The sequence below is a fragment of the Lonchura striata genome, chromosome 6, assembly GCF_046129695.1.
Source record: "Lonchura striata isolate bLonStr1 chromosome 6, bLonStr1.mat, whole genome shotgun sequence".
NCBI lineage: Eukaryota > Metazoa > Chordata > Aves > Passeriformes > Estrildidae > Lonchura > Lonchura striata.
In genome coordinates, this window is record NC_134608.1 from 55,740,782 (window position 1) to 55,767,577 (window position 26,796).

Consider the following 26,796-nt stretch of genomic DNA (forward strand, 5'->3'; position numbering starts at 1 on the left):
GCTGTTGAAACAATAGGCATAAATGTATCTGAGATCTGCCATAAGTTTTCTAGGAAAGGCCTGTCCCAAGACAAACTGCTGCTGCTCTTTGTTAGTGCTAGAGATGCAGGAACAACCCAGAAAGACAGCACTCACTGCTGTTAAGATCCCTCAGTGTGATCACTGCTCTGGAGGACAGGAATGTCTTTCCATGTCCTTTTATGTTCCACATGCCTCAGCTGCTGCTTCCATCCTCAGGAGGTTGTTTCCTACCCAGCAGCAGCTGCACCAGCTGCCCTCTGCCTGTACCTCTGCCGGTCCCCACCATCCCTTGAGCAGCTGCTCAGAACAGCAACCTTTTTGCTGCTTGCAGTTCTTGATTTGTCTAGCCTTAAAGGGTGAGAAAAATGGTTATGCAAGCATAACAACATTGATACCTCTGCTTGCAACACTAGTAAAAAGCCTTGCCACACATTGCACCAGAAGGCATGAATGTAAAGTCTAATGAATAGCTGATGTGACTCCCTTTTTCTTCTGTTTTGGTCAGAGTCCTTGAGTAATTTCCCAGTTAGTTTTTATTTAATTTTACTTAATTCTTGTGAATTCTTACTTGCACTTTTACATTGGCCTAATAAAGAACACCTTCAGGCAGGTGTTACATGTTGAATTACATACATGCAGTAAGCATTGTATTACGTCTCCTGTGCAAATGCAGAGAGATGTATTTCCACTCTTCCCCCTACCACCAGTGCTTCATTAGTCTTTGTGAAATGTAATTCTACTTTCATTTACTCTGATGAAAATCAAGATTTCTTTCATCAAGTCCTATAATATAAAATGTGCTTAAATTGGACTAGAAACAAGTTTAGCAATTAATTAAGTTAGAATTAAATTCAAGCTCTCACTAGTATTGCATTAAAGTACTTAGACCTTCTTTCATAGATTTCACATTGTTTTCAGAAAAACGTGGAACACGTAGAGAACCCAGGTATAAAATAACCTTGTGTGTCAGTAATAAAATCTATCTCCATTTCTATTGCAATTTTCATCTGAGGATCCTGAGGTACTGTTTGAATATTCATTCAGCCTCGCTGTACTGCTGAGCTTCACTATGTACATTGTGTTCCAAGGAATAAAGAAGTAAATCACAAACCAAGGACACAGTTTTGATTTCCTTAGAATTATTAGTAAGTTTAATAGACTATTCGTGTCGAGTATTGGAATACAGCTCAAGAATTCAGATTCTTTAAGCACCTGGCAACCCTCCAAGCTCCCACAGGAGCTTTCCCTGGTTTCTACACCAGGTGGTATTTTGCTACCAGTTAATGGCGGATATTGTTTCATGTAGAACAAATCTTGTGCTTTTCAAAGTGCTAGACTGGGACTGAATGTACACAAGGCACTGTTGCTCAAACAAGAAAAGCAGTAACACCAACAAATCCATTCATTGTATTTGAGATTTATGCAATCCACACCTGAATTAGTCTTGAGGATCAAAATCTAATAAAAAGATTCAATAATTAAATGTTTTCCACCCTCCATTTGTAGGACTAGAATTCATTGTGCTGATAAAGTCAAGAGGAATGCATTCAATACACCTGAAAATTGTCAACTTTCAACTAGTATGTTCTGACTACGTATCAGAGACTACTAGATACTGATTTTTTTCCTTATTTCAGAGCTATTTTGAAGGAAGTGATTTTTTCCCCCTGCTCTGCTCTTGTGAATCCCCACCTGGAGTACTGTGCACAGTTCTGGTGTCCCCAGTGTAAGAATGACACGGAACTGTCAGGGCCAGTTCAGAGGAGGACAGCAAAGCTGGTAAGAGCACTGGAGCACATCCCCTCTGAAGACAGGCTGAAAGAGCTGGAGCTGTTCAGCCTGGAGAAAAGGTTACATGGAGATCTCAGAGCAAGCTTCCAGCATGGGAAGGGACCTGCAGGGAAGCCAGAGAGAGACCCTTCAAGAACTGCAGTGCCAGGGCAAAGAGTAAAGGGTACAAGGGTCTATTCCAGGTGAGGCACTGGAACAGCTTGTCTGGGGAGGCTGTGGATGCCCAACCCTGGCAGAGTTTAAAGCCAGGTCAAAAAGGCCTTGAGCAACCCTAGTGGAGGTGCCCCTGTCCCGGGCATGGTGGGGTGGGACTAGAAGATCTTCAAGGTCCATTCCAACCCCTTAACAGTCTAGGACTCTAGTATTTGATATAGACAATTTATAGACTGCCTCAGTACAAAAGGATCTTAAAACAAATGCAGTTTGTTTCATTTTTTTCTGGAGATACACTGTCCTGGCTAAAAAGACCATCAAAATATGCTGTCCTTTTCAAACTCAATACTGCTTTCAGATTACTTCTTTTCACTCTTGAAGAGGATAAAAGTTCTTTTTTTTTTCTCTAGACAAAAATAGAAGTCCAAAAATACACTAATTTTATGTTGTATGGTACACAAGAACAGGAAGTATCTTTACTCTTCAGATTTTTGAGCAACAAAGGGAAAAATTTGTTTTCAAAAATGAGATTAACTGAAAGAAACCTACAATAGGAATAGTTTGGTCCACAATCCAAGCAGTTTATAATTAGAAGGTAGGAAAACATACACTCTCACATTTTGTTCACCAAGGGAATAAAGCCACATATAAATCACAGTCATATGAAATAAGGCACTGTAAATATTTGTTGAATTTAATAATTACACTGTCTGTCTTGGACAAACCCTTGCTTTGGAAGACAGCAAAATGTTAGTAAAGAAATCTGTAGTTATCCAATATGAAATAGAAAATAGATCTATAAACACTTCTAGCAGGTTGTTTTCAAATCCAGAGTTCAAATCATAAAACACTTAAGGTTTGAAGGAACCTCTGGAGATTATCTAGTCAACTTATGCTCAGTTGTGTCCATGTTACAGGAATATTAATAACCAGCATATGAAAAATTTCCTTTTTTTATCTTAGTAAACATGATTCTACCTTTTTTTCCTACAGTAGCAAAATGTGTCTATTTTTGCTACAAAACATCACATTGCTACATGAAAATCAAAACAATTGTGCAGTTTGTCCAGAAACAGAATTTCAATAAAGCATGAAATCTTAATAGGACTTAATAATACCTTCTAGAATGATAATTAGTTCCACTATGGTCAAAATCAGATACTCTACTCTCTATTTTGTCGCTGAAAATCCATAGTAATATCTAAAAAGTCAATAGATGTATGACAGCCTACATTAGTATAGATGAGACATGAGGGTCCATAAAGATCATCTCCCCAGGGAGAAGACTTAGGCCTAAATTTCCTGTCTAAAGTCTCCAGAAGTGTATAAACATCCATAAACTCCACAGAAATAAGGGAAGATATCTTAATATTTTAGAACATTAAAACTTCTTCCAGATCCTTTCTTCTGAAGTTTGCAGAGTACTAACACATATATGAAATCCATTCTTTTTTTACAAAGTTTTTTAAGCTAATAAATTCTCAAGGCAAGATTAAGAAAAAACAGAAGAAAAACAAAAATAAGGAAAGAAAGAGAATCACTCACGGTAGCCTGCTGCTTCTCTGCCTTCTCAGCTGCCTCATTAAGCTGCTTTTGAAAGGCTTCCTGGAGAGATTTCATTTCCCTAGGTTATTGAAAACACAGAATACAAACTTCAACACAAGTGTCCACTAGGAAATACTTATTCAGATTAAAAAATGGACCTTTAATTATTCAGAGTAGGAAACAGATGTACTTTGTCTGTGAGTCTCCCAAATTAAGTCATAATGACTCCATGAAGTATAGTGCCAATGCAAAATAAAAATCATCTCTGATGCAAAGTGGCCACCGTTTATGTCTGCTGAATGGCCTGCTGTGCAAAACATCTGGTAGTGCATAATTTCCAACAAAAATGATTCACACCAAAAAAGTGAGAAAAGTAGGCAAGTGAAAATCCACTGTCATCGAGACATACTATTATCAATAAGAACTAGTTTATATCTGCTTTAAAATAAACAAATAAATCATGCTCTGATAAAATTCAACCTCATATGGCACCTTCTAGAGACAAGCAACAAAAAATTCAGCAGAAGATTCTGGTATAAAAATAAAAAAGAGCAGGATAATTGCTTGGATTTGGTTAATTTGAATCAAGTGAAAACCCTCTGCATTACTGATTCAGCCAGAGATTTTCTCCAAATTGTGGTAATTTTCTACCCACAGCACATGAAACAATTCGGAGATGTAGCAAAGTAGTAAAATGACAGATTTCATAACAGCTGCAGGGCTTTTGAAGGATTGCTGCTTGCATGGATAAACTCTCAGTGAAGACCAAGACAACTGGATTTATAGACAGTAACATACAATAATTTAGTCCTGTGAAAACTAAACTGAATGGAAACCACATAATTTTAAAAGAACTTGCTACCTGTTGGATAATTTTTTTTAGCTGATAACCCCTACTACTTTCAGCAGTTTTGGCAGCACTAGTATAGAACAGATTTAATTTAAAAAGTGACTGAGCAGCATGAAAACAATATACCATCAGCACTAAAAGATGCCATCATTGCACAGTGTTGATGATACAGATAGAATAAAACTGGGGGCATCATAGTAAGTGACTAAGTTTTACTTGGAACTTGGGAATTATTGAACAATTTGCACAAAAGGAATTAAAAAAAAAATCTATTTTGAAGTCAACAGAACATTTACTTACAAAAGCTGACATTCTAGTACTCTAAACTTTACTGTACTGTAGAGTATAATCAAAGTTGTGCTCAGACCAAGTCTGCAGCTCATGTTTGTTCAAAGAAAGATTACAACATTAATATTGGGATGTATTTTGAATTTTGGCTTCAATGCAATAGATTTAAGCATAATACTATGTTCATTTTTATTTACTTACTGCAGATATAAGGTAGCCTGAGGACCCTGGCAAATAAACTGTGACCCTTCCCCAGTGAAATTCTATGAGGAAGATTGCCTGGCACATTTTAAATTCCTCTTTCATACACTGAACTTTTACACCTCTCTGGAAATGAAATCTAGTAAGTCTGTAAACTGCTGGCAACAGTATAGCCCCAAAGCATTTCCTTGTAGTATACTGTAAAAACCTTTCATTTTCTGAATGATGGAGTAGGCTGCTCAGCAGCAGATTGCACTGATCCACTTTTTATTTCTGGGAACTGCTCTTGTGCAGTACACTCAATGTCTGGATGCCCTAGAAGCAAAATCAAGATATATTTTAGGGTGGAACTTGAGAGACAGCGAATGGTGATTTACAGAGGAGATTAGGAAGAATATTTGAAATATGTAATAAAATTTTCTTTCAGCAGACTCAATTTTCCCATATGCAACTAAGATCTATTTACTAAAGAGTCCATTAATACTTCTCATCAATTCATGTCTCAATTTCATAAAGGAAAACTGCACAACAATCAAACCACCAAAAAACTGCATTCATGTATGATGAAGGATTTTGTCTGTGTGAAGGACAGCTATGATGCTGAGATGTTACAGCTTCAGTCATATTCAAGCCACGTAAGTATTTAAATAGGACAGTAGCTAAAGACGTTCCTCTAGAATTTATTTGTCTGGAATACCTGAAAGATTGTTATGGATCACAGTAAAAATAAGAAATTCCACTGGTATTGTATTGCAGACCTTATATATTGGGTATTTAAGATATGAAGATAATTTTCTCACAAGGTTTCTATATAGCAATGCAATTTTATTTATACTTTCATGTGTGTATCTACACTGAATGTAGACGTAAGATGGCCATGGAATTTAATTATTGCATTTCCAACAATGAAGGAAGTATGAATTTAATAATTTTTCTTACTAAACATTTTTCCTAGGGAGAAATACGAAGTATAGATGCACTCATTATGTACTATTTTTCCAGCAAAAGTGGTCACTACATTAGTTATGTTTTCTTGTTACTAAAATTGTATTGATGTTGCTATTTTTTGGACTAAATTTTAAAAATGAAGAGACACAGAATGATGAGACTTACTCACAATGAAGCACTAGGGAAATGGAGACTAAGGACTGGGCTGGGAACTTGCATTCCCAGCCATGGGACATAACTTTTTAAGTGCTCAATGAATAATTTGAAATAAATACTCCTTTCTCTTTCTAACTCCATTCATCACTAATACCCAGTGGAAGTATTCCTGTTTGCACATGGACTAGTGATTTTGAGTGTCTACACATATAAACATTTAATTAAGAGCTTTGAATAAATGTCATCATATCCAAACTTAGAGATTTAGACACTTCAGTAATTTAGTTTTCTAAAAATCCTGAATTTATTTTTTAAGGAATATTTCATGACTAAATTTTCCTTTAAAATTCAATGTCTTTCTTTAGCAGATACCTTACCATACCATTTTAATATATTTTCCTATCATATGTCAAACATCAGTAAAATCATCATTTGTTTCAGAAAGAGTATTTCCTGCCTTTATTTTACTGTTACAATTAGCAGATTCTGGAATACAGCAGTGTTTATAGTAAAAGGAAAGGTGAAATTTGCTAGTCTGACAGCTTTTAGTCAGGAAATGGAAAGAAAAAGAAGGAAGTGAGGGTCTTACCTTTGGTTTTGGCCCATTTCCAGAAGTTTCTGTACATCATTTTTGGTTGATGCTTCATCATTTTTTAAAGACTGATAGCAACAACAACAACAACAAAAAAACTCTATTAAGAGATCATTTTTATTATTAATCTGTAAAAGTATTTAGCCCTTGTTCCTAAAATGGTCCTGGTGAATTGCAGACATTACCACTTAAGAAAATTGGAAGAATAGTCTGATTTTTCTTTACTGTAGCTCAAACACAGTTAACTGTATACAGCTCTGTATTTCTGAAACATCAAATGCGAGATAAATACAAGCAGATTTAGAAACAGATGAATGACTGAAAGCATTAGAATTTTATGACCAAGTAAATGTATATATACAGAATACTACAGCTCTTTGCCTATATCAAGATCTCTGTAGTGTTGAGTTTAAAATATTTCACAGTGTAATTTTGCTGAATATTTCCTTCAACTGTGCTACATTCTAAAATAAATTTGCTACAAGGAGAGCATATTTCTATTAAAAAAAAAGTCTGCAGTAATGGTGATAAAGCACTCAAAAAATCCCCAAATTAAACCCAACTCCCAAACCAAAAACCCCAAAGATCAAAAGGTTGATTAATTAAAACCAGGGAAGTCTGGAACATAAGAAAATATAACACAATACTATAATATAGCCCAGTACTGATACACACCACTGGTATTCTCCTGGGAACAGATAAGAGTGCTTCTTCTCCTTTTATTTTTCCCAGCTAGCTTACAAAGACGTATTGTCAGAAAAATAATTTGCTTTAAAATGGCATGAAATACAGAGACCAATTTTAACTGATAATGAGTCTAAATATTTTCACCAGACCAACAGACTCTACTGGGAAAAGACAGGTGCTCCCTCAGCTGAATATCTCAAATCCAGGGAAGCACTTTCAATTTAGTTTTTCCTCTGAGGAGCTGATTGAGTTCAGAGTTATTTTATTGCCCTTTCAGCCTAACCATGGCATAGCAGTTAAATGAAGACGAGTCTCAGCTCTCACTTCAGGCTCATCTAGCACAGATTGTCAGCCAATTTGTAAATCAATGCCCTGCAGTAAATCCAGTCAGACTGTGTAGATGGCATGTCAGAAAGGTAAACTGAGCAACTAAATTAAGTTGAGTGTATGGAATTCAGCAGCAAAGATCCAACCTGCAACAGCAAAGGCCATCCTTTTCAGTAGCTGCCAGTACAAATGTGAGGCAAGGGGCCAGCTGGGGATATAATTGGGATGGTAGATGATTACAAATTTCACTTAAGATTTTAAAATGAGTTAAGAAACTAAGTTAGCTAGCAAAGACCACGTACCTCAGTTAAAGAGTAACAAATACATTAAGAAAGAGAAGCTAGAAGTGACAAAGACAGATGAAGCAATTGTGAAGAAGCAGAGACCATAGAAATACCTCGCCTCAAGAATAATCCAACAGTTAAGAGAGGCTCGGACTGTGACCAGCAGGTCAAAAGGTCCTGCTAACTGGCTGTAGGCTAAGAGCTCACCATGAGGAAGACAACTTTCTTCCTCCCATACGACCCCTCCCTGACTTCAAACTCCCACCAACACAATTCAGCTGTAATGAATATTCAGCTGATTATAATACGAAGTGGGCACGTAATGATTATGTATTATGCGTCCTTAGAAACTGCCTGGATATGTAAAATCTTTTCTGTAAAAATAGAGGGCAGGAGTCCTGGACATGTATCTAGAAATGATTCCACATGTGTCCAGCACTGCAATAAAATATCCTTATTTTCAACTTTAAGTAGTTGAAGAGTCATCTGTCTGTGCTTCAAATGTGTCAGCTCCATTAATACTCTGTATTTCTTGTCCTTCCCTTCCTCCTTGTATGTTCTATTTTCATATTTTCTTTATTTTTATTGAGTTGGTAAAGGCCCAAACACATTAGGATGAAATTTTCTATGAAACGATCAGGTTTATGTTTAATAGAAGATCAACAAAATAAACAAAATAATAACTATTCAAATATTTAATGATTTTTAAAAAGAAACATATTTTTTTGTAATTAAAAAACACCAAAAAGAAAATGTTGAGGTAATTAAGTAATGTTATAGAAACTGAGACAGAATCTAACCTGGAGGTTTACTTTAATTCCCTGAAGTTCTTTAGAAGTCTTTAACAGTTGATGAAGTATGTTGCTCCTCTCTTTAAAGACTTCTTTCAGTTGTCTTTCCAGCTCTTCATAGCCCTGTCTAACACAAAGAATAAAAACATGAGATCATTTCACAACATTTGTCCATGCAACTGAAAACATATCTTAGTTCATCCAAATTTAATTCCAACACCCTGTGTAGATTTCAAGGGCACTATGTCCCCTTGCTCACCTGTAGAACTTAATTTTTCCTAATATTGATAAGTAGATGTTTTATACATTAAAATGATGTCCTGATTTTGTGTGAGCAAATTACCAGATTGAAACGCTGCAAATGATGGATCGTCTGTGATGAGCGGGAGACATAAAGGGATGTATTTAGCATGAGTGACAGTGTGAGGATTTTTCTTACCTTAAAACATATACCATACAAGAAACAAAGAAAAACTTGGTAAGTATGAAGATTTGAGACATCAGTAAGAACAATTCATATCTATTATAACTTGCTAAATGAAACACAGCACTCCTTCAACACAAACACCTTAGTATAAAGCATAGATTAATAAAAATCAGGTGTTACCAGCAGCTTTTGCAAAACAAGAAGCCTAGTCCCAGATGATAAGCAAATGGTAGGTGCTATGCCTAATGCTAACTGCTCTTGGAGAAAAACAAAAACAAGTGGACTGAGATGATAAGGGAAAGGAATGTGAGCTAATGGGTTTGGCTAACTGCTTTTTCTGCAGGACAAGGGCTTAGCCCGCATGCACTAAGCAATACTGAAGAACGCTTACTAGCTGCTACTGGTCGTTTTTATGACTAATAGAAGAGCTGTCACAAAGCACAGAAAAATGTAATAAAAGAATAGGAACATAATTATTGCACAATTTCAGATGAAGTATAACTGATACAGCAATAAAGTGTGCAATAATACAAGTAAGCATTAGGAAAATAGGTGTGATGAAAGTATTGGATAAGAATAGTGTGTCACGTTTGTAACGTAAGATAAGAAAACCACAAGTTATGGCTGACTCCAACTCCTTAAGATTGCAACTTTTAGATAAATGAACAGGGCAGGTGCCAAACTTGTAAAGCAATAAATAACCACTGTAAGATGAGCACAACAGAGATGCATGTGGAGGTGTGGTGTTAACCAGGCTGCTTATACAGCTTAGGTCAATGTTACAAGGTGCTTATACAACCTGAGTAACAAGACATCAATATAACCTGAATTATAACTTTATACACTTATATAAATATAAAAGGGTTATAGGTTATGTAACTTGAATCATAGCTTTTTATACCAATATAACCTGATATAAACTTTCTACATAATGTGTATAAATACCACAGCACTTGACAAAGGTGGGTGAGCAAGGTGGAGATATCCCACTCACCCACCAGCGCTGCAATAAGCAAATACCTGCTCTATAGACATCAGTCTTGGGGGATTTATTTCCAGCCTATCTTTTGGGTATCAACCCCCTGCATGCCACATGCTCCCACTGACCAGGCCAATAAAGGTGTCCTTTACTTTACAGCTCCTTACAGTGGACTGGAATTCTTTGAATCATAAAGTTTAACTCATTCTATAATTTCTTCTCGCTTAAATCTTACAGTATAAACTAGAACTGACAAATATGCTCAGTGGAATCAAACTTAGTTATTAATTAATGGATAAGTAAAAAAGCCTATCCTTTTCAAAATGGAACTTTTACTTGGAATGAAACCTTTTATTTTCAAGTTTTTATAAAATCCCCAATGAAATGAATCCAATCCATATTGCTTGAGGTTAAATGAAATGCAGATCAAGCTCTCATATTCCATTTCAGAAAAGCAGGTAAACTTCACAATTAATGCTAACGCAACATACCTTTTAATTTAAAATTGCTGTTTTGATAAACACCAAACAGCGAATTTAAAGACCTTTTCCTTTTGCAACTTAATTTCTTTTTCTTTCATGCAGTACTTCTAGTTCTAAAAGAAGGGGAAAAATCTCAAATTTGCAGCACAAAAGTTGTATTTTACCTGGAGATTCAGGACCTTGAGATTAAGCAGGGATCTTAACACTCATGGACTTTGAATACACACTTCAGCAGAGAAACTTAGGAAAGCAAATTAAATGTCCTATCTAATATCAGTACTATCTACTTTAGCAAACGACCACCTCACAAAATACGACAGACTTAGCAAAACAGAAAATTATTCTATATTAAATGATACTTTAAGTAACTAGAAGTGATGACAGTGACTTGACTTTTCTAATAAAATAACTAGATAACTGGATGTTATCAAAACAAGTTCAAGGCCAGCTGAATGGAGTTTTGAGCATCCTGGACTAGTGGAAGGTTTCCCTAGCCATGACAGGGGATTGGAATTGAAATTCCCTTCTAATCCAAACCATCCTATGATCCTATGATCAAAAATAAGTTAGCTCTAATAGAGGTCATGCAGCAAAACTCACATGGGTTTACAGGAAATGTGTATGCCAAAATTATGGACCTTCCAAATTTAGCATTATTTACATTTATAGTTTCTTTTTTTGGTTCAATTTTTTTTCTACCGAATTGTATAAATAAAATAATATGACTCAAAATTAGCTAGTGCTAGATAAATATAAATGATAAATATAAGCATTCTCATTATTACCTGCAATATATATAAAATATTCTGTGTAATACAGGAACACCTACAGTTTTTTTTTTTCCATGCAAGCTACATATGATTCTAAAGAAGGTATCACTGTAATAGAGCTGCCTTACCTTAACATTGACATTATGTGCAGTCAGCCTGACACGTTTCAGAGAATACCGTCAGTTTAATTTGCCTATAAACAGAGTTCAAGGAGGAATTACCTCTTGCTAAACTGATCAGGTAGTTTGAATAAGATCATAACTTCCATTCCTTTTCAAGTAATAGAAAAACGTGTATTAGTCCTGATGGTCTCCTTTTCCTATTGCTATGTTGGGCTTTAAAAAAAAAAAAAATTACATAATTACATGCTGGTGGTAACATTGTGTTTTAGCAATCACTTTGAAGTACCACACTCTGTCCCCTAAACATGCTTGAGCATTTAATGGTCATCTGTCCATCCCAAGCTGCCCCATGGGTAGTCAGTTGGCTCATGTTTTGCTCTATTACCTGATAATTAGCAATTTGCATAACCTGGGAGATTTACAGAATTTAAAAATTTAATTCAATTATGCATGCACTTGTCTTTTCCTTCATATTATCTTCTATGACACACTGTGAAGAAAGGTGCAGATAAAAAGCCAACCACCAATTTACCACAGTGAGTCACAAACCAAATCAAACCCTCAGAACTGTTTGTAAGGACTTAGAGAGCACAGCTGCCTGTCTCAAACACTGCCAAGAAGGAACCTGCCATAAGGAAAGTCACCACAACAGAAACTTCAGATAAGCACAGAAGTGAGGGATTCACAACAGGAAAGTTCTAATTCCAGGCCTGGCAGGTGTGTGTGAGATCTGGTGAGCACATCCTGGTTAATGCATGCAGACAGAAATTCCCACTGGGGCAAACTGTGGGAAAGGAAGCCACTGTTTATGGACATATCACCCCAAGTTTTGGGACAGATGTCACCTGCAGCCACCATGACCATCAAAGCATCTCCATACTCATTTCTGGAGTCTTCCACCAGAGAACTCTGCATGATCCACAGTGTTAAAACCTCCTCAGGGGAGGGGGCTGGGCATTCCCACCTAAGCTTACACTGAAATCTTTGTCTCATGGGTTTCCCCCAACCCTGATCAGGACAGTGACCGTCACTTTTAACAAGATACTGAAACTGCAACAATCAGGTTTCGTTACTGGATCCACAAGTAGTGATACTTTTTCTCTCCACTATTTAGTCTAACACTTCCTTTTTTTTCCCTTAGACATTTTCTTAAATGATATCTTTATACGTGTATTACTACAGATGATGATAATAATGGTTACATACCTCCTTCCTGTTGCAATCAAATTGTTCTAATAGATATATCTATAACTCATTCAGTGCTCTTTCACTCTAATCTGCTTCCCCAAGGGATACCTCACAAACCTCAGTTACCCTGCCTTCAGGAATGGGTTGCAAAACTATTAGAAGATTTTTTTTTTTAAAACAGGAATGGAGATACAAGACAGAGTAATTAATTAACACTGAGGTCTCAAAGGTTTTCTGTTCTGGGCAATATTATCTCTAGCATCAAACTCTGACTCTGCATTGTGTCCAAGAATAGTACCCATAAATTTGAATACAGCGAAATTCAACCCTGCACCCATGTGATAACCCACAAACCCTCAGATCAAGCCATCTGTTTTGGTCACCTCAATTTCTACAGTAAGAACTTGTGTTATTTAAACTAACGAAGTGCAATTCAAGTGAAAAACCGTAAATTTTGGTGATCTAATCATGAATCACTTAGATTATTCAAGATCTCTCACATTCTCAACAAAACTGACTATATTTCCACATCATTTACAGCAAAGAGGAAAACTTACCTATTATGTCAACAGTGTGGTTGACATTGACCTCAGTGGAAGGTACATTAGGAGCTATACAACAATCTGTGACTGTTTGAATGAATACTTATGCATCAATAATTTATGTTCACCTAGTATTAAAACTGGTTGCTACTAACAAAAGTCAGGTTTTAAAGTCAAAGTTTGTTGAGCACCATACCACCCTAATAAACATTTTGTCGCAATCATAATGAAACTTTTCATTATTAGTCAAGATCTTCCATTTTCATCAGTAAAATCCCAGACAGTTCAGCATATTAAGGGTAATAAGTATTCTAAATATTTTAATGGAATTTTACAGAAATAATACTATACAGAACATTTTTTCAGTAACAAGATGTCTAGCAAGAAAAATAAACATGTACACATCTTGTAGACATGAAGGGGCAGAACTTCTTTAAATCTGCTTGAGTGAAATAGATCCAAACGTTTTGCAGTGTAACATGTGCTGTTTATATTACAAAACCAGTGGCAGTCACCAAAAATTACATAGTCTTTACACAACTCTGTGATTGTTAACTTACTATCTTTTGGGGTTTTTTTAATAAATAAAAATGTGGAGTTCTTATGTTTATCCTTCTATTGTGATGAACTTTCTGAACATAAGAGGTAAAAACAGGAACAGTTTTAGAATTAGCTTTTTCCCCTCACAGCCCTTCTAGACATGAAAAGAAGTGTGCCTTCCCATAGCAACTGTGCATTTGATGTTCTGAATGCAAAATATGACAGCATTTCCCTTGTTTTCCTTACACAGCCTGTTAAATTAACACTTAGTTTTAGGATAATGCATGTAGGCAATGTCTTTTCTTAAAGGGTCAGTTATTTATTTCTAACAATTTATAGCTGAACTACTCTTGCTCCTAAAGCCATTCTCACTATTATTAGTGCTGTGTCTGCATGCACAAAGTGGGCAGTAATGCAACACTGTGTCATGGTGCGTCACTAGATGCTTTCCAAAGAAGCCTGCTGCACTCAATAAATCGTCTTATGAAGGCACACAGATTTTTACTGCCAGCTGGAAAAATATGAGAAAAGAGAGATTACAACATTAAAAGATGAGGTATGAGCAATTTCAAAACTATTTTAATTTGATCTGATTCATTAAATGGCTATTGCTGGAAGTAAAAAGTCTCAACAAATCTGTAAGGAAGGAGGAAGAGCTGTAACCCTCATATTCAATAACCCAGTTATTAGTATGTAGGAGATGTGTGATAATATTGCAGTTCCTTTAGTTCTTACCTCTGGTAATAATGTAAACAACACAGTTTTAAAGCACTTACAGGTAACACCAGAGTTCTTGCCAATGTGGCTCACACTTCATAGAGAATTAAGCATTCGTCATGGAAGGAGTAAAACTATCTCATCTCATGTGAATGGCTCTTTGAAAAAGAACCATTTGCAACGTATTAGCCTATTTGGTAAAATAGTAAACCAGCTCTAAATAGATGGGATCAATGGGTACCTCATCACACCTTTGCAAGTAACTGAGCAGCTTCTATTTCATATATTAAACGTCAAGCGTAGTACAAATCCACACCCAGCACAACACAGAGAACACTTCAAAGATTCTGGAACATTGCAGAGGGCGAGAATGTCGTAGTTAAGGAATCAGAACCAATTAACATTCTTCCTTGCTACTTTTAACCCATATTAAAATGTTTATGCTTAAAAATAGGAGATGCTTAATGCAGCTTATTATTTGTAAAACCCCTAACCCTAGAAAGGAGGAGGAGTTTCCTTTGACGCTCCTAAGATTGCTTTGTTTTGATACACTTTTTCACCGGATGTAATCACACCAAGACTCCAATATACCTTTAGGGTAAGAAAAACAAATGTCACTCATAGGTAGATAAAAAATTGGGCTCAATAATTTTGCTCTTTTTAGGTGAGTATGACTGGAAGAAAGGTTTATGAAATCAACAGCCAGCTGGCAGAAGATCCTGGTACAGTATGTCTGAGGAAGGGAGAAAAAGTGTCTTAGTCCTGAAATACTTAGTTAAAACAGTCAAAACCTGGCATGCAGGGCCCTGCTAACAGTGCTTCAGAAACAAGTGCAGTGCGATACTAATTCTTCCTCACAACCCTTCCCAGGCATGCTCCTAGGGGAATGGCAACTTTGGCATCTTCTGCTAATTTTTTATTTCAGCCCTAAGGAAAGACTACCCATTATGTAAGATGGCACAGCTCACTGAAGGTAACACATTTGACACCAAGTTTTTGTTGAAGACTTTTCAAATTCTTCTCAAATTAGTTCACTTTTACTGCTTAGCTATAGAAGATTAAGGAAGATAAAAGACAGGTGGACTAGGACCAGTCAATTATTTTGTGTTTGCAGCCTAGTGTCTATGTGTTTCCAAGTCTGAAGCGAGAACTTCCTCAACTGCAACTTTTTGATACACACTGTTCTTACAGGTAATTTGAAAAGATTTCTAATTATTCATCACTAATTAGTATGACAAACCTTTGGAAAGCAATCAAATATTGATAAGTAATTTAAAAGAAAATTCAATAACTTTTTTTGTCAATCTCTTCAACTATTTTACAAAATTATTGGTTTAGTCCCAAATTTTGAACGCATTGATGAGTTCAAAGGGCACTGTTCTGAATTCAGATCTACAAATTAGAAAGCAAATTTCCCTTCTGCATTATTTAACAGCTACAGAAGTCAGTGTTTGCAAATTTTAAGACAGACATGAACTGCAATCTGGATTAGTTCAGAACAGTCCATAAAATAATAACCCTCACTTTCTGTAAAAGATATCTAACGAGTATCTTAAGTGTGGTTGGTTTCTCAGATAGCTTCTCCAACATCATTTATACAGGATATAAATTTCTTTGGGAAAAGAGGGACTGGCAGTGTCCAAAGCACTCTGCTATCAGCAATACACTAGCATTTTACAATAAAAACTGTACAGAAGTGATTCACCATTATCAAACTTTCACAGCTGAAGTGCCTTTGGCTAGCATCAGACATGCAAAAATTAGAGGAGTGTGGGGGAGAGTTTTATTTTCAACAGGACAGCTGTAAATGGTTAATTTCTATATAAACTTTATGTGCATGTAGCCTTTGCTTTAGCGCTGCATTCAGAAAGCTTATACTTCCTTGAGAGATCTCTTAATAGTTCCCTAATCCCAGTTTCCAAAGATATTTTAAATTAACAGCCATTATCAGTCACACTGGGATCTGTTTTTTAAAGTCTGGTATTAATATCATATAGTTTAATTTAAGTATTTTAATGCTACTGCTTTTAATGTATCCAAAACTAAAGCAATTATAATCAGTGAACCCAGGGTGTTCAAAAACTGATGTTCAAAACATCATTCATGATTCATTTTCTACTGCACAGTCTGAAATGGTTTGTGAAGTTAAGACTCTTCAGCACACGTGATTACCAGGGAAAAAAGACAGGAAAAGGAAAAACATTGCTGGTACAATTGTTTGCTTTGTTTTTCGTTGGGTTTTTTTTGTTGGTTTTGTTTTGTTTTAGGTTTTCTGGGATTTTTTGTTTTGTTTTGTTTTTCTTTTTTTAGCAGAGGGAGCTGTGGAGCTACATTTTTAATTGCTCCCAGCAAAAAACAATCTAGTTGTCTAATGAACTGGAACTCTTCCTGATAAATGCAATTTTCTCATCTATGTATTTAAGCTTGGCCCTGTAAATCCCGATTATAATTTGCACTTAAAAATATCTTTAGCAAAGCTATCTGTTTATGTAGTGTAGATTTTTAATTAGAACAGCATGAAAAATATTTACATTAGCAGAAAAAATTGAGCGGAAAAGGAGAAACTTCTGGGTATGATGGCTTCAAAGATGAATCTTAAAACAGAATATCTTTCACAGACATTATTTTCATCTAATGAGACAAACTCAAGGAGGAAGTTTTCTTTGCTCTGTAATATGTAGGTATTAAATGCAAGACAGAACCTATTCCTGGTGCTATAATAATGTCTGGTTAAGATTACAATTTTTTTTTTTCCCATAAAATTTAACTTGTGAAATCCAAAGCCAGTGAAGCACCTTGTGCCAATTAAGTCCACCCACCATGTTTCTTACCCTCTTTCTCTGAAAGTTGAAAACCAGAAAACAGTTGGAACGGCATCATATTTAAAGTATATGTGAGGATGATAGGTACAGAAAGCAGAACCCTAAGGCCTGGAGGCCTTTTTTGCAACTACTCTTTCATCTACCAATGGAGCAGAATTGTTAAGTACATCATGGAAGAAACAGGCAAATAAAACCTTATTTAAAAAAAGAAAAAAAAGTCTGCGTCTCTTTTAGGAAGTATTGTCCATTTTATTTTCACAATCCTGAGCACAATACTGCTATCAGTTAAAAAGATATTTTTAAAGACTAACAGATGATCTAGTATTATGTTAAGCAGGTTTTCTGCACTTTCTTTTTGTTGCACTCAGTTCACAGAATTCAGATGCACTGCCTACAGCCCCCCTAAGTAAGCACATCACACTATCAAGGAACACATAAAAAAAGTAATTGTCATCAGGGTTTTAGCAACTGAACAAAAAATAAAAATGCACTGTATTCAGGAGCTAGGATTTTATTATTAATTTTATGCTAAAAGGTGCAAAGGCTAATTTCTTTAATCTGTTTATTAATGATTCAGATCCTGGTTGTCAAATTCTTCATACATAAACCCACCTCAGATGTTCTCAGACTGTAGGTTCCAGAGGTACAAACAGACTATTTTTATTACTGTTATAATTAGCATTCCAGGTACACTGGACAACTATGAATTGACATCTAATATGAATTGTACAAACAATTTACACCCCAAGGAACTGAATTTTTATGTTATATATGGCCACTAGCTTGAAAACAGACGATGTTATGACTTCCATCATAGTGAAGGACACCTTCAGAGAACTATCAAACACAATGAAGGAGGCTAATATGATACTATGCAAATTATGAATCTGTAAGTCTGCTTTAAATTCAAATAATTATGGTGTGGAAAACATAGGAAATGTAAATCTGTATAGCTCTCAAATTCTCTTTTTTTAAGTTAGGAAACCATGAATTGACAACAGGATAAAATATAGGCTCTATTATTTCATTCCCTATAAATAATTTTTAAAAACAGTTTTAAATTAAAAAAGAAGCAAAATGCAGAAGCACCATTAAGATGGCAGTCATATTTTGCACTTATATTGACCAAGGAAAACACAAATTTTTCTGATACACAGATTTAAAAGGTATACCTAAACTCTGAAATTAGGAGAGAGTAGATTTGTCAATTATTATGTTCTAGATCTGTAACAAAGAAACAACTTCATCCCAATATTGACCTAGAAGCATTTATTTAAAATATTATCTATCTAACAATCTAATCTTTATTTTCTGTTCTGTACTGAACATATATAGTACTCATTAACTTGAAAGAGAAAAGAGGATCAGAATCTATCAGGTTACCAAATAAAAAAAGGCAAACTGAAAGAATGCAGAACAGAATAATCTGATTTTCAAGGGATCCATAAGGATCAGTGAGTCTAGCCCCTGGCCTTGCCAAGGATGATCCCCAAGAGTCACCCTTAGCTCCTGCCACTGCAGAACCATGAGTTTAACACAAAGTTAACAGGAGAAGTGTTTCACTGCCACCCCAAAATGTTCCAATTTATTTTGAAGTCTCCAGCTACACAGTATTTTTTAAGAAGGGTACAGATATCCCACTTATTACCAGTACTGTTCATCCTTGTATTTGAGCAAGAGACAGAGAAAACTCTCATCTATTTAAAGACCTAAGGAGTCCCCTCTCCTTTCCAGGAAACTCTTCATTCTGCTGCCTGCTACCAGGCTTTACTTGAATTCCCTACGACCGGTAATGAGAAACTAAAATTCATATGGCAGGAATTCACATGCAGAAGAAAGAAAGGAAAATAAAAAAAGAAAAAAAAACTAGACTGAAAAAAAAGAAACCACAACATAAAGTACATAGAGGTTTGATTACTTAGCTCAAGAAATTTATTTGAATTAGATGAAGCAACCTAACTCCTCACCCTTATCAGAGCCTTGCCAATACCACAGTAAGTAGTTGCCATAAAAAAGACAAGATTTCATCTGTTTCTTTGAAATAATGCCTACCACTTCTATCGTTAGTGAATAGACCTGTTTATTAATGATAAGATAAACCCTGAAGAGCATCACATGAAGTATATTGATTTTGACATTTAACACCACCTTCTGCCCTGTGTGCTAAACCTCAGGAACCGCACAAGAACCATTAGAACAAATCAATAGATTTTTTGCTGGTTTCTAAATTCAATAGGTTCAGAAATTATACAGAACACACATCTATAAACTTTAACTTAATGAATTCTAACTGAAATCCTGTTAATTTACCCCTCCCATTATCATATTTTTCCCTTTCACCTACTGAAAACTATTTTGCTCATAAATTCTCCCCAAAACACACTAATAATTTATTTTCATAACATAATACTAAGATTATGCTAATCGGATCATTACAGTACCCCAGAAATAAACTTATGTCTGAGACAATCTGAACTAGACCATGTAGAAGACTGGCATCTAAATACTTTTCTAAATATAATAATCAACCTGATCAAATCAATACAGATAATTTTAAAGCTATGTAAGCTGTCAGATATTTGCTCTGACAGCTAAAGTTGTTAAAAAAAAAATAACTATATATAATAGATATAACTCATCTTGTAACACCCTTCCTACCTTTCACATTAAGAACCAGAGATATCCCAGTAATATTTCATCATCAGTAAGTCACCATATCCTCTTCTTCCACTTCCTTTGTTGAGATGTGTAATTCACTATTAGATGTACATGAACAAAAGCTTTTTCCTATACAACCATCCCTCCAGATTTCTGCAACAGAGAGGAGGTTAGGGATTGAACATAAGTTCAGAAGCAATACCTTTACTGAAAAAGCTGAAAAGCTGTAAGTTTGACCTGAACTTATTTTATAGATTATTAGAGAATCTGTCTTAGAAAAAAATGCCAAAAGCAAACTGATTTTCATGCAGCACTTGGCCTTTGAAAATTCAAGTATCTTTAGATGATTCAAGAGTACACTGAAGTAGAATTTTTCTCAAATTTAATAATGAAAACATCTTCAGAAGTACTTAAATTGACAAACGTTGATTCTCACACATGAATATAACATTTGCATATACATAAAACACTAGAAGATTTTCTGTTAATCAAATCAACAGGATATTCTACTTCTGCACATTCTGACTTCGCACAGAAGACTCTTGTTTCAAGCCCTTTGTCCTTAATTCATTTTCTGTTCTTAGAATATGCTGGCACTTTAAATTCAACATGATCATCTTCTGCCAGTGTCTGGGAATTCTGTATTCTGGGAATGCTGGTATTCTGCAGCATTCAATGGGAGAAATAAACGTGATCATAAATAATTTCATAATATTTCATATAGACTCTTCATCAGTACTAGCTTTTACTGTAGTTTCTAACATTTTTTCCCATTGGGGAACACAATTACTTTGTATATGTATGTGTATACATACACACTCAAATACAGCCACACCAATAACTACATGTACATACACATTTATGTCAAAGGATTTTTACGTATTCCCAGCAATCTGTTAAGCATTTTTCTTGTTTATGCATTGATTTTTAGGTACATCATGGAATCTCTCAAAGCTTTTCCTATTTTCACAAAATTAGTTTTTATAAAGGTTCCCTGTCCTACTCCTGCTACCCGCCTTGAGTGTTCTCAATTCATATTTTGCTGACAGGAATAAAAGACTTGGCTTTTAAATACTTATTCCACGTTTAGTAAAGGAGAAAAAAAACCTGCAGTATTTGATAAAGCATATCATAAGTCTTTAATACAGAACCAAGTCAAAGTAGAAATATTTTAGCTGTGTGCCTGCACATAACAGAAATTAGTTCCCTATCTCCTCTCAGAGAGGCTCAGACACTGTTACGGGGTTTTCTACAATTCAGCTATTCTTTTAAATACATTTACAGTTTAAATATATATATTTACAACAAAAGTATATATGCATATATGTATATTTAAATTCCCATATTGACAGTTTCAGACAAAGAACCATTCAGCATTTGCTTCCATTAACCAGCCATTTCTATTTGTCTTTTCAGACACATATGAACCATCTCATGCACAAGAAAATACTCTCACAATCCTGATGACTCACATCTTCCTTGGAATCACAATTCCTAAATCACTGCATTATTTAGGAAATTTTAGGAAGGGTAGAAACAAGCATTGGACCTTATTCCCAGCTGATGTTACCTCTTTAAGTGAAATCTGTGTGCTAACATTTGTTTTAGCGATTCAATGAACACCAAACAAGCATCTCCACCAAACACGAACTATATAGTTTTAATTACAAAAATAATTATTTTGAGAGATCTGCTTGCCTTTTGTACTAGCTACAAATAATTCTTTCAGCTTTTTTGTTTGCAATTCTCAAAGGAAAGACAAATTCTAGTAATATTGTTGATACACCATTACTGAAAGGACATTTGTACAAGAATAAATGCATACACGTGAAAATATCAAAAATATTTTCACCAAAAAATGAAATTTCATGAAATTTTTCTGTACTTTTGAGCATCACTCCATAAATTTGTGTGACATCATGAAATTAAGAGCTCCAGAAAGGTGACCTGACCCAAAATAGATTGATTTCAAGGGCACTTGCCATTTATTTTTTAATTGGACTAAGATCTTAGATTTGAAATCAGAATTGGAAATCTAGCTTCATTATATAATAGTTTTTTGACAACTGCCCTTTATACTGGATATTTTTTGTACAAGTGTAAATATATCAGCTCGTAAAAGAATCACATTAGAATTCAAATGCTTTATATCTCCTTAGTTTTCTTCAGGTTAAATAAATACATTGAATCAGAAACTGAAATAAAGATTTGACCTTGAAGTTGTCTTTTAATTTCTACAGCTCCCAATGGTGCCATAGTAGCAAAAGTTTTCCTGCTGAGATATAAATTTAAGTCAGGACTATCTGCATGTTCATTCAGCAGAGAATCTGGGAACTCTGCTTCTGCAGTAATTGAATCAAAGTGTTGGTTTTTCTTTTGCTAAGGGCTGTCAATGGCAAAACTGTCTTAGTTTGGGAAGATTTTTCTTAATTTAACTGTTATTTAGCCTCCACTTCTGATTGCTGAGCTGGGTATTTAGAAAAGAGTGGAGCATTAAAAAAACAAACCAAACAACTCCTATAAATACTCTTCCTTCCTCTTCCCCATATCACCCTGCACCAAATCTCTTCTTTCTCCTACACCCTATCTCAACTTCTGATATGTGCAAGGCAGGTCATTCTTGAGCCCCTCCAGGAATCACAGGATTTTGGGGCAGTGCACAGCAACCTTCCCCTGCTGCTCATGGTCTGTTGGTGCTTTTTCTCCACTCCAGTATGAGTTCTCCATGGACTGAAGTCACCCGGGGTGGTCCCACTCTGACATGTGTGGCCCACAGGTGCCATTCCTCAGGTGTGTCCCTGACCTAGTGCTGGTGACCCACAGCTGTAACTCCTCAGAAATGCCCCCTTAGGCACTACACATTTCCAGCCACATTTACGGCAACTCATCTTCATCAGTCAACTTCCAAGGCCACCTCCTCCACATCTTCAGCAACATTTTCCTGCCCCTTTCTTAAACATATATGACCATCTCCAATAGGCTGCAATGTTGGCATGTGATGGAGATGGAGTGTTTACATCTATAAATGGAACCAGAAGAAGCAGCACACAAGAGTTTGTGTCCTCCTCCTGTGCAGGGAAAACTTTTAAACCTGTGCCTCAGAAAACTTTTAAACCCTACTCAATATACTCACAGAAGTTGTGAGAAGTTTAACAAATATTCACCAAAAATTGATTTGCAATTTGTTTTAGTAAATTCAGACATAAAGGCTCTCTGAAGCAGACTAAATATATTTTATAATATACAAGACAACGTACATTTTGCACATTCTGTCTTGCTGCAGGTCTACAGATTGGTTTATGGAGATTTAATATGAGTTACAGACAATGTCTGCAAACTTAAGTCATGTCCCACAAGTTAAGGCAATGAGAAGCAGTAGGTGCAGTTTGTTTAACTCCTTTACATCACTGAGCAGGCAGGGGAACACAGCAGCTGCAATTAATCAAGTAGTGACTAAACCTAGAATAAATGTTTTTGAACTCAATATAGAATCGTAGGATCATTTTGGTTGGAAAAGACCTTTATGATCACTGAGTTCATCTGTTAACCCAGCACTGCCAAGCTCACCAGTGAAACATATCCACAAGTGCCTAGAAAAACAGCATCCCTCTAGATTTATAACAGAACTAAGATTCCTCTTGATTTTCACAACCACACCCTTGCCTCATTTATTCCATGAGTATATGCTAGCAAGAAGATCTTTGACCCGTTCATTTACAATAGTTACAATATGCTTATTCTACACATTTCATTTTCATTGCAAATGAAAGCCAGGAAGACATACAACTTATGTTTATTAACACTGACCAAAAAGAGATTTAGTACTATTTAGGCCCTTTGGCAAGAATCAGTTCTTATTCCCTAGCAAGAATACAGATCAGCAACTATGTGTAAATTACAAAAAAAAAAAAAAAAAAAAAAAAGTAAAAAAAAAAAATAATTAAATTCAGCCATCATACCTAACATTCTAATAAAACTTCAATTTCCTTTCCTCATTCCTGACTCCTTGTAAGGCCACCTTGTAAATTTAACACTTACACTGTTTTTCTGAATGGGATAATTTGCAGAACTATCAGTTACAGTTAATTCAAAGCAAATGTCATCAGTTCTGCTAAAGAATCTGCTGAAGTACCCAGGTCTGTGTGGCTCTTAATGGAGAAACAGCATTTTCAAAATTTGATAAGGAGCCCTTTATATTAGTAATCTCATAGCAGAGTCAAATTAATATGTATGTGGACAAATAAACTGCAGATACAAATAGCTAGAATTACTGATTTTAATTTCTTCAGGTTTCTCTCCCCTTTTTCAGTACTTTAAAAATATGAAATCAAGTAAAAAAAAACATTTGTCCAGAAGACATATAGAGATGGAAGAAAGGAAAATAAGGGTCTGAACCAAACCCAGCAACTAAACTAAGAGCACCCAAAAGGTGGTGGTGTTGATTTTGAAAGGCAAGACTGCACATAGATATCTCTAAATATTTTCTTCTGAGGGACAATAGTCGACATCCTCATCCATGTTTCAAAATGTCTGTCAGACCTAACACTTGCAGAAGTCACAGAAGATAGGACACACAGGGAAATTTTTTTACATTATTCCAGTATTTGTTCTTTGACATTTTGGCCAGTGACAACCTTTAACAGACCAAGCCTTACACCACAAAATCTACAAGATAACATGATGTTGCTACTACTCCCTCCTTCTAGGGAAGCAGAGATATGCTAATTATATCTGGAGCTAAATATAAACTGTGATCCTTTCCTAGAATGCTCATCACACACATAACTGAGCTGTAGCATACCATCAAGCTCTGAGCCAAGGCTATATTCAAACTAGTTGGTGTCACTTACCTAGGAAACACCCAAAGTCAATCAGAACATCCTGACCTCCTATTATAAATTAGGAAAGGATACATCTTAATATTAAAAAAAATCTTAATATTTAGGAAGCAAAGTGAGGCATCGAAAATTTCACTCCAAAATAATCTGATTATGTTAGAGCTTGTAAATACCTAAAAACACACATTCCACATACAGATCCTACTGCTGGGAAGCTTGTTTCTAGTTTCTTAGTCTTGTCCCTGTCACTCTGAAAAACAGAATCTCTCTAAAAATATGATGCAGGTAATTCCTCAGGAAGATTCTATTATTTTTAAATGATGGATGGCTCTCAATAACTTAATGACATTGCTTTCATAACTAGGTCCTCTGCAGTATTAAACATCCTTTTTTAATATTATACTGAAATACAAGAGATAAACGGTAAGATACAACTTTAGAATGGAAGTTATATATATTTCCTTTCCTTTCAGTTTTTGGTTTAGGTTTTTTTCTTGGTTTTAACCAAACCTTATAATATCCTTACAATTAATATTCCTAAAGGCTGTAAATTTCAGAGCTTCTCAAGTCCCTATAGTTTCCACAGTTACAAAGACTGCAAACATGAATTTAAGCCATTGCTATTACTCCATTTATAAAGCAGTATTTCATATTTTGCACAGATAAACAAATTAAGAGGTCATAACACCCATCTCTTCATCAATTAAAAAGACTCAAGTACTGCGCATTAAGCATAAATCCATATTCTTCAAGCAATTCAGATGTTGATAGTAGCAGATATATTTCCCAGTGCATTTAAAATTTTATTTAAAATGCAGTTAATTCCTCCATTTCATTAATTAAACTACACAAATGTAGTGGTGTAAAGCTGTGTCTGCTTTGAGAGTTAGTCATTTTGGTTTATAAACTAGACAAGCAAGAGACCTCTGTATGGAATTACTCTTACCATTCAAAAGGACCTATAGTGAGCTGCTCAGTGATCATGTAATCAAAACATCTAGATTAATGTCTATGCCTCTGATTTTGCTAACTTAAGGTCTAACTCTGCACCTATTGGTGCCAGATTTATGTCAGTTGTACATGACAGAATTACAAAAGTACTAATGTAATCAATTTTCGTGACACGGTATTCTTGGTGTTTACAGAACTCCCACAGCAGTAGGGCAAAGTATTGTCTTACAGAAGCGAGTTTGCTTTCACTTCTAGTGCCATGCCTACCCTGAGTACCAACTGTAAGTTACTTTTAATAAAAATTACTATGATAACAGGAAGAATTTGCCTGCACATTATTTGCACAGTGATGGACATATGAGAGACAGAATAATGGGAACCTGCTGAAAAAAAGAGCTCTTTTTGAGTATTTTTAAATTAAAATAATGTATGGGGATACACATATATAAACACACTTCAGGCAATGATGATGGTTGCATATTTTCACACAATTTTTAAAAGGAAAGAAAATCACATCATCTAGGAGCTTATGCGGTAGGAGTACAGTGGAATTCAAACACTTCAATACATTTTATGAACAAATTCATTATTTGTTATATTAATAAATATTTATTATATTAATCTTATGTCAAATTATCTGTGGATGTACCAAATAAATAAAATTGAAACTTAATGCTGTCCTGCCTTTTTTTAGTTACAGGACTATATTGCAAATATTATTATATTTATGATATGCAACTCCCTCCCCCCAAACCAAACCCCAATGAATTAAAGAAAGAACCCACAAAAAAAAGAGCTTCCCACATTGCTCTATTTTTAATTGGTTATTTAAGTTTTTAATTGTAATCTGAGAATTTAATCAGAATATTTATTAAGCTCTTTCGAAATTAATGTGCATATGTAGGAAAATATAAAATGATTGTCAAGTTATCACCTGGCAGAAGAGATGAAGAGATTTTTGCCATTCTTTATCTCTCAGATAAAGATTTTTCTATACCCCAGTTAATGAAAAACAAGAATATATAGGAAATGCCATTCTTTCTAGCATCAGAAAAATTACATAACTGGCAATATTTCAATATTTTATCATACACATGCATGAGTAGCATAATTTGCAATCAATTAG

General features: G+C 35.2%; 1 protein-coding gene across 2 annotated transcripts in view; it reads right to left on the reverse strand.

Moving 5' to 3' along the window:
- The window catches only part of LUZP2 (leucine zipper protein 2), a 117,643-nt gene that overhangs the window by 59,922 nt on the left and 30,925 nt on the right, over window positions 1-26,796 (reverse strand). For both annotated transcript variants that reach the window (XM_077784367.1, XM_077784368.1), the window contains exons 2-4: window positions 8,644-8,761; window positions 6,543-6,613; window positions 3,511-3,589 (exon numbers count right to left, since the gene is read on the reverse strand). In XM_077784367.1, the coding sequence (XP_077640493.1) occupies window positions 3,511-3,589; window positions 6,543-6,613; window positions 8,644-8,761 (268 nt within the window). The remainder of the gene's footprint in view (window positions 1-3,510; window positions 3,590-6,542; window positions 6,614-8,643; window positions 8,762-26,796) is intronic.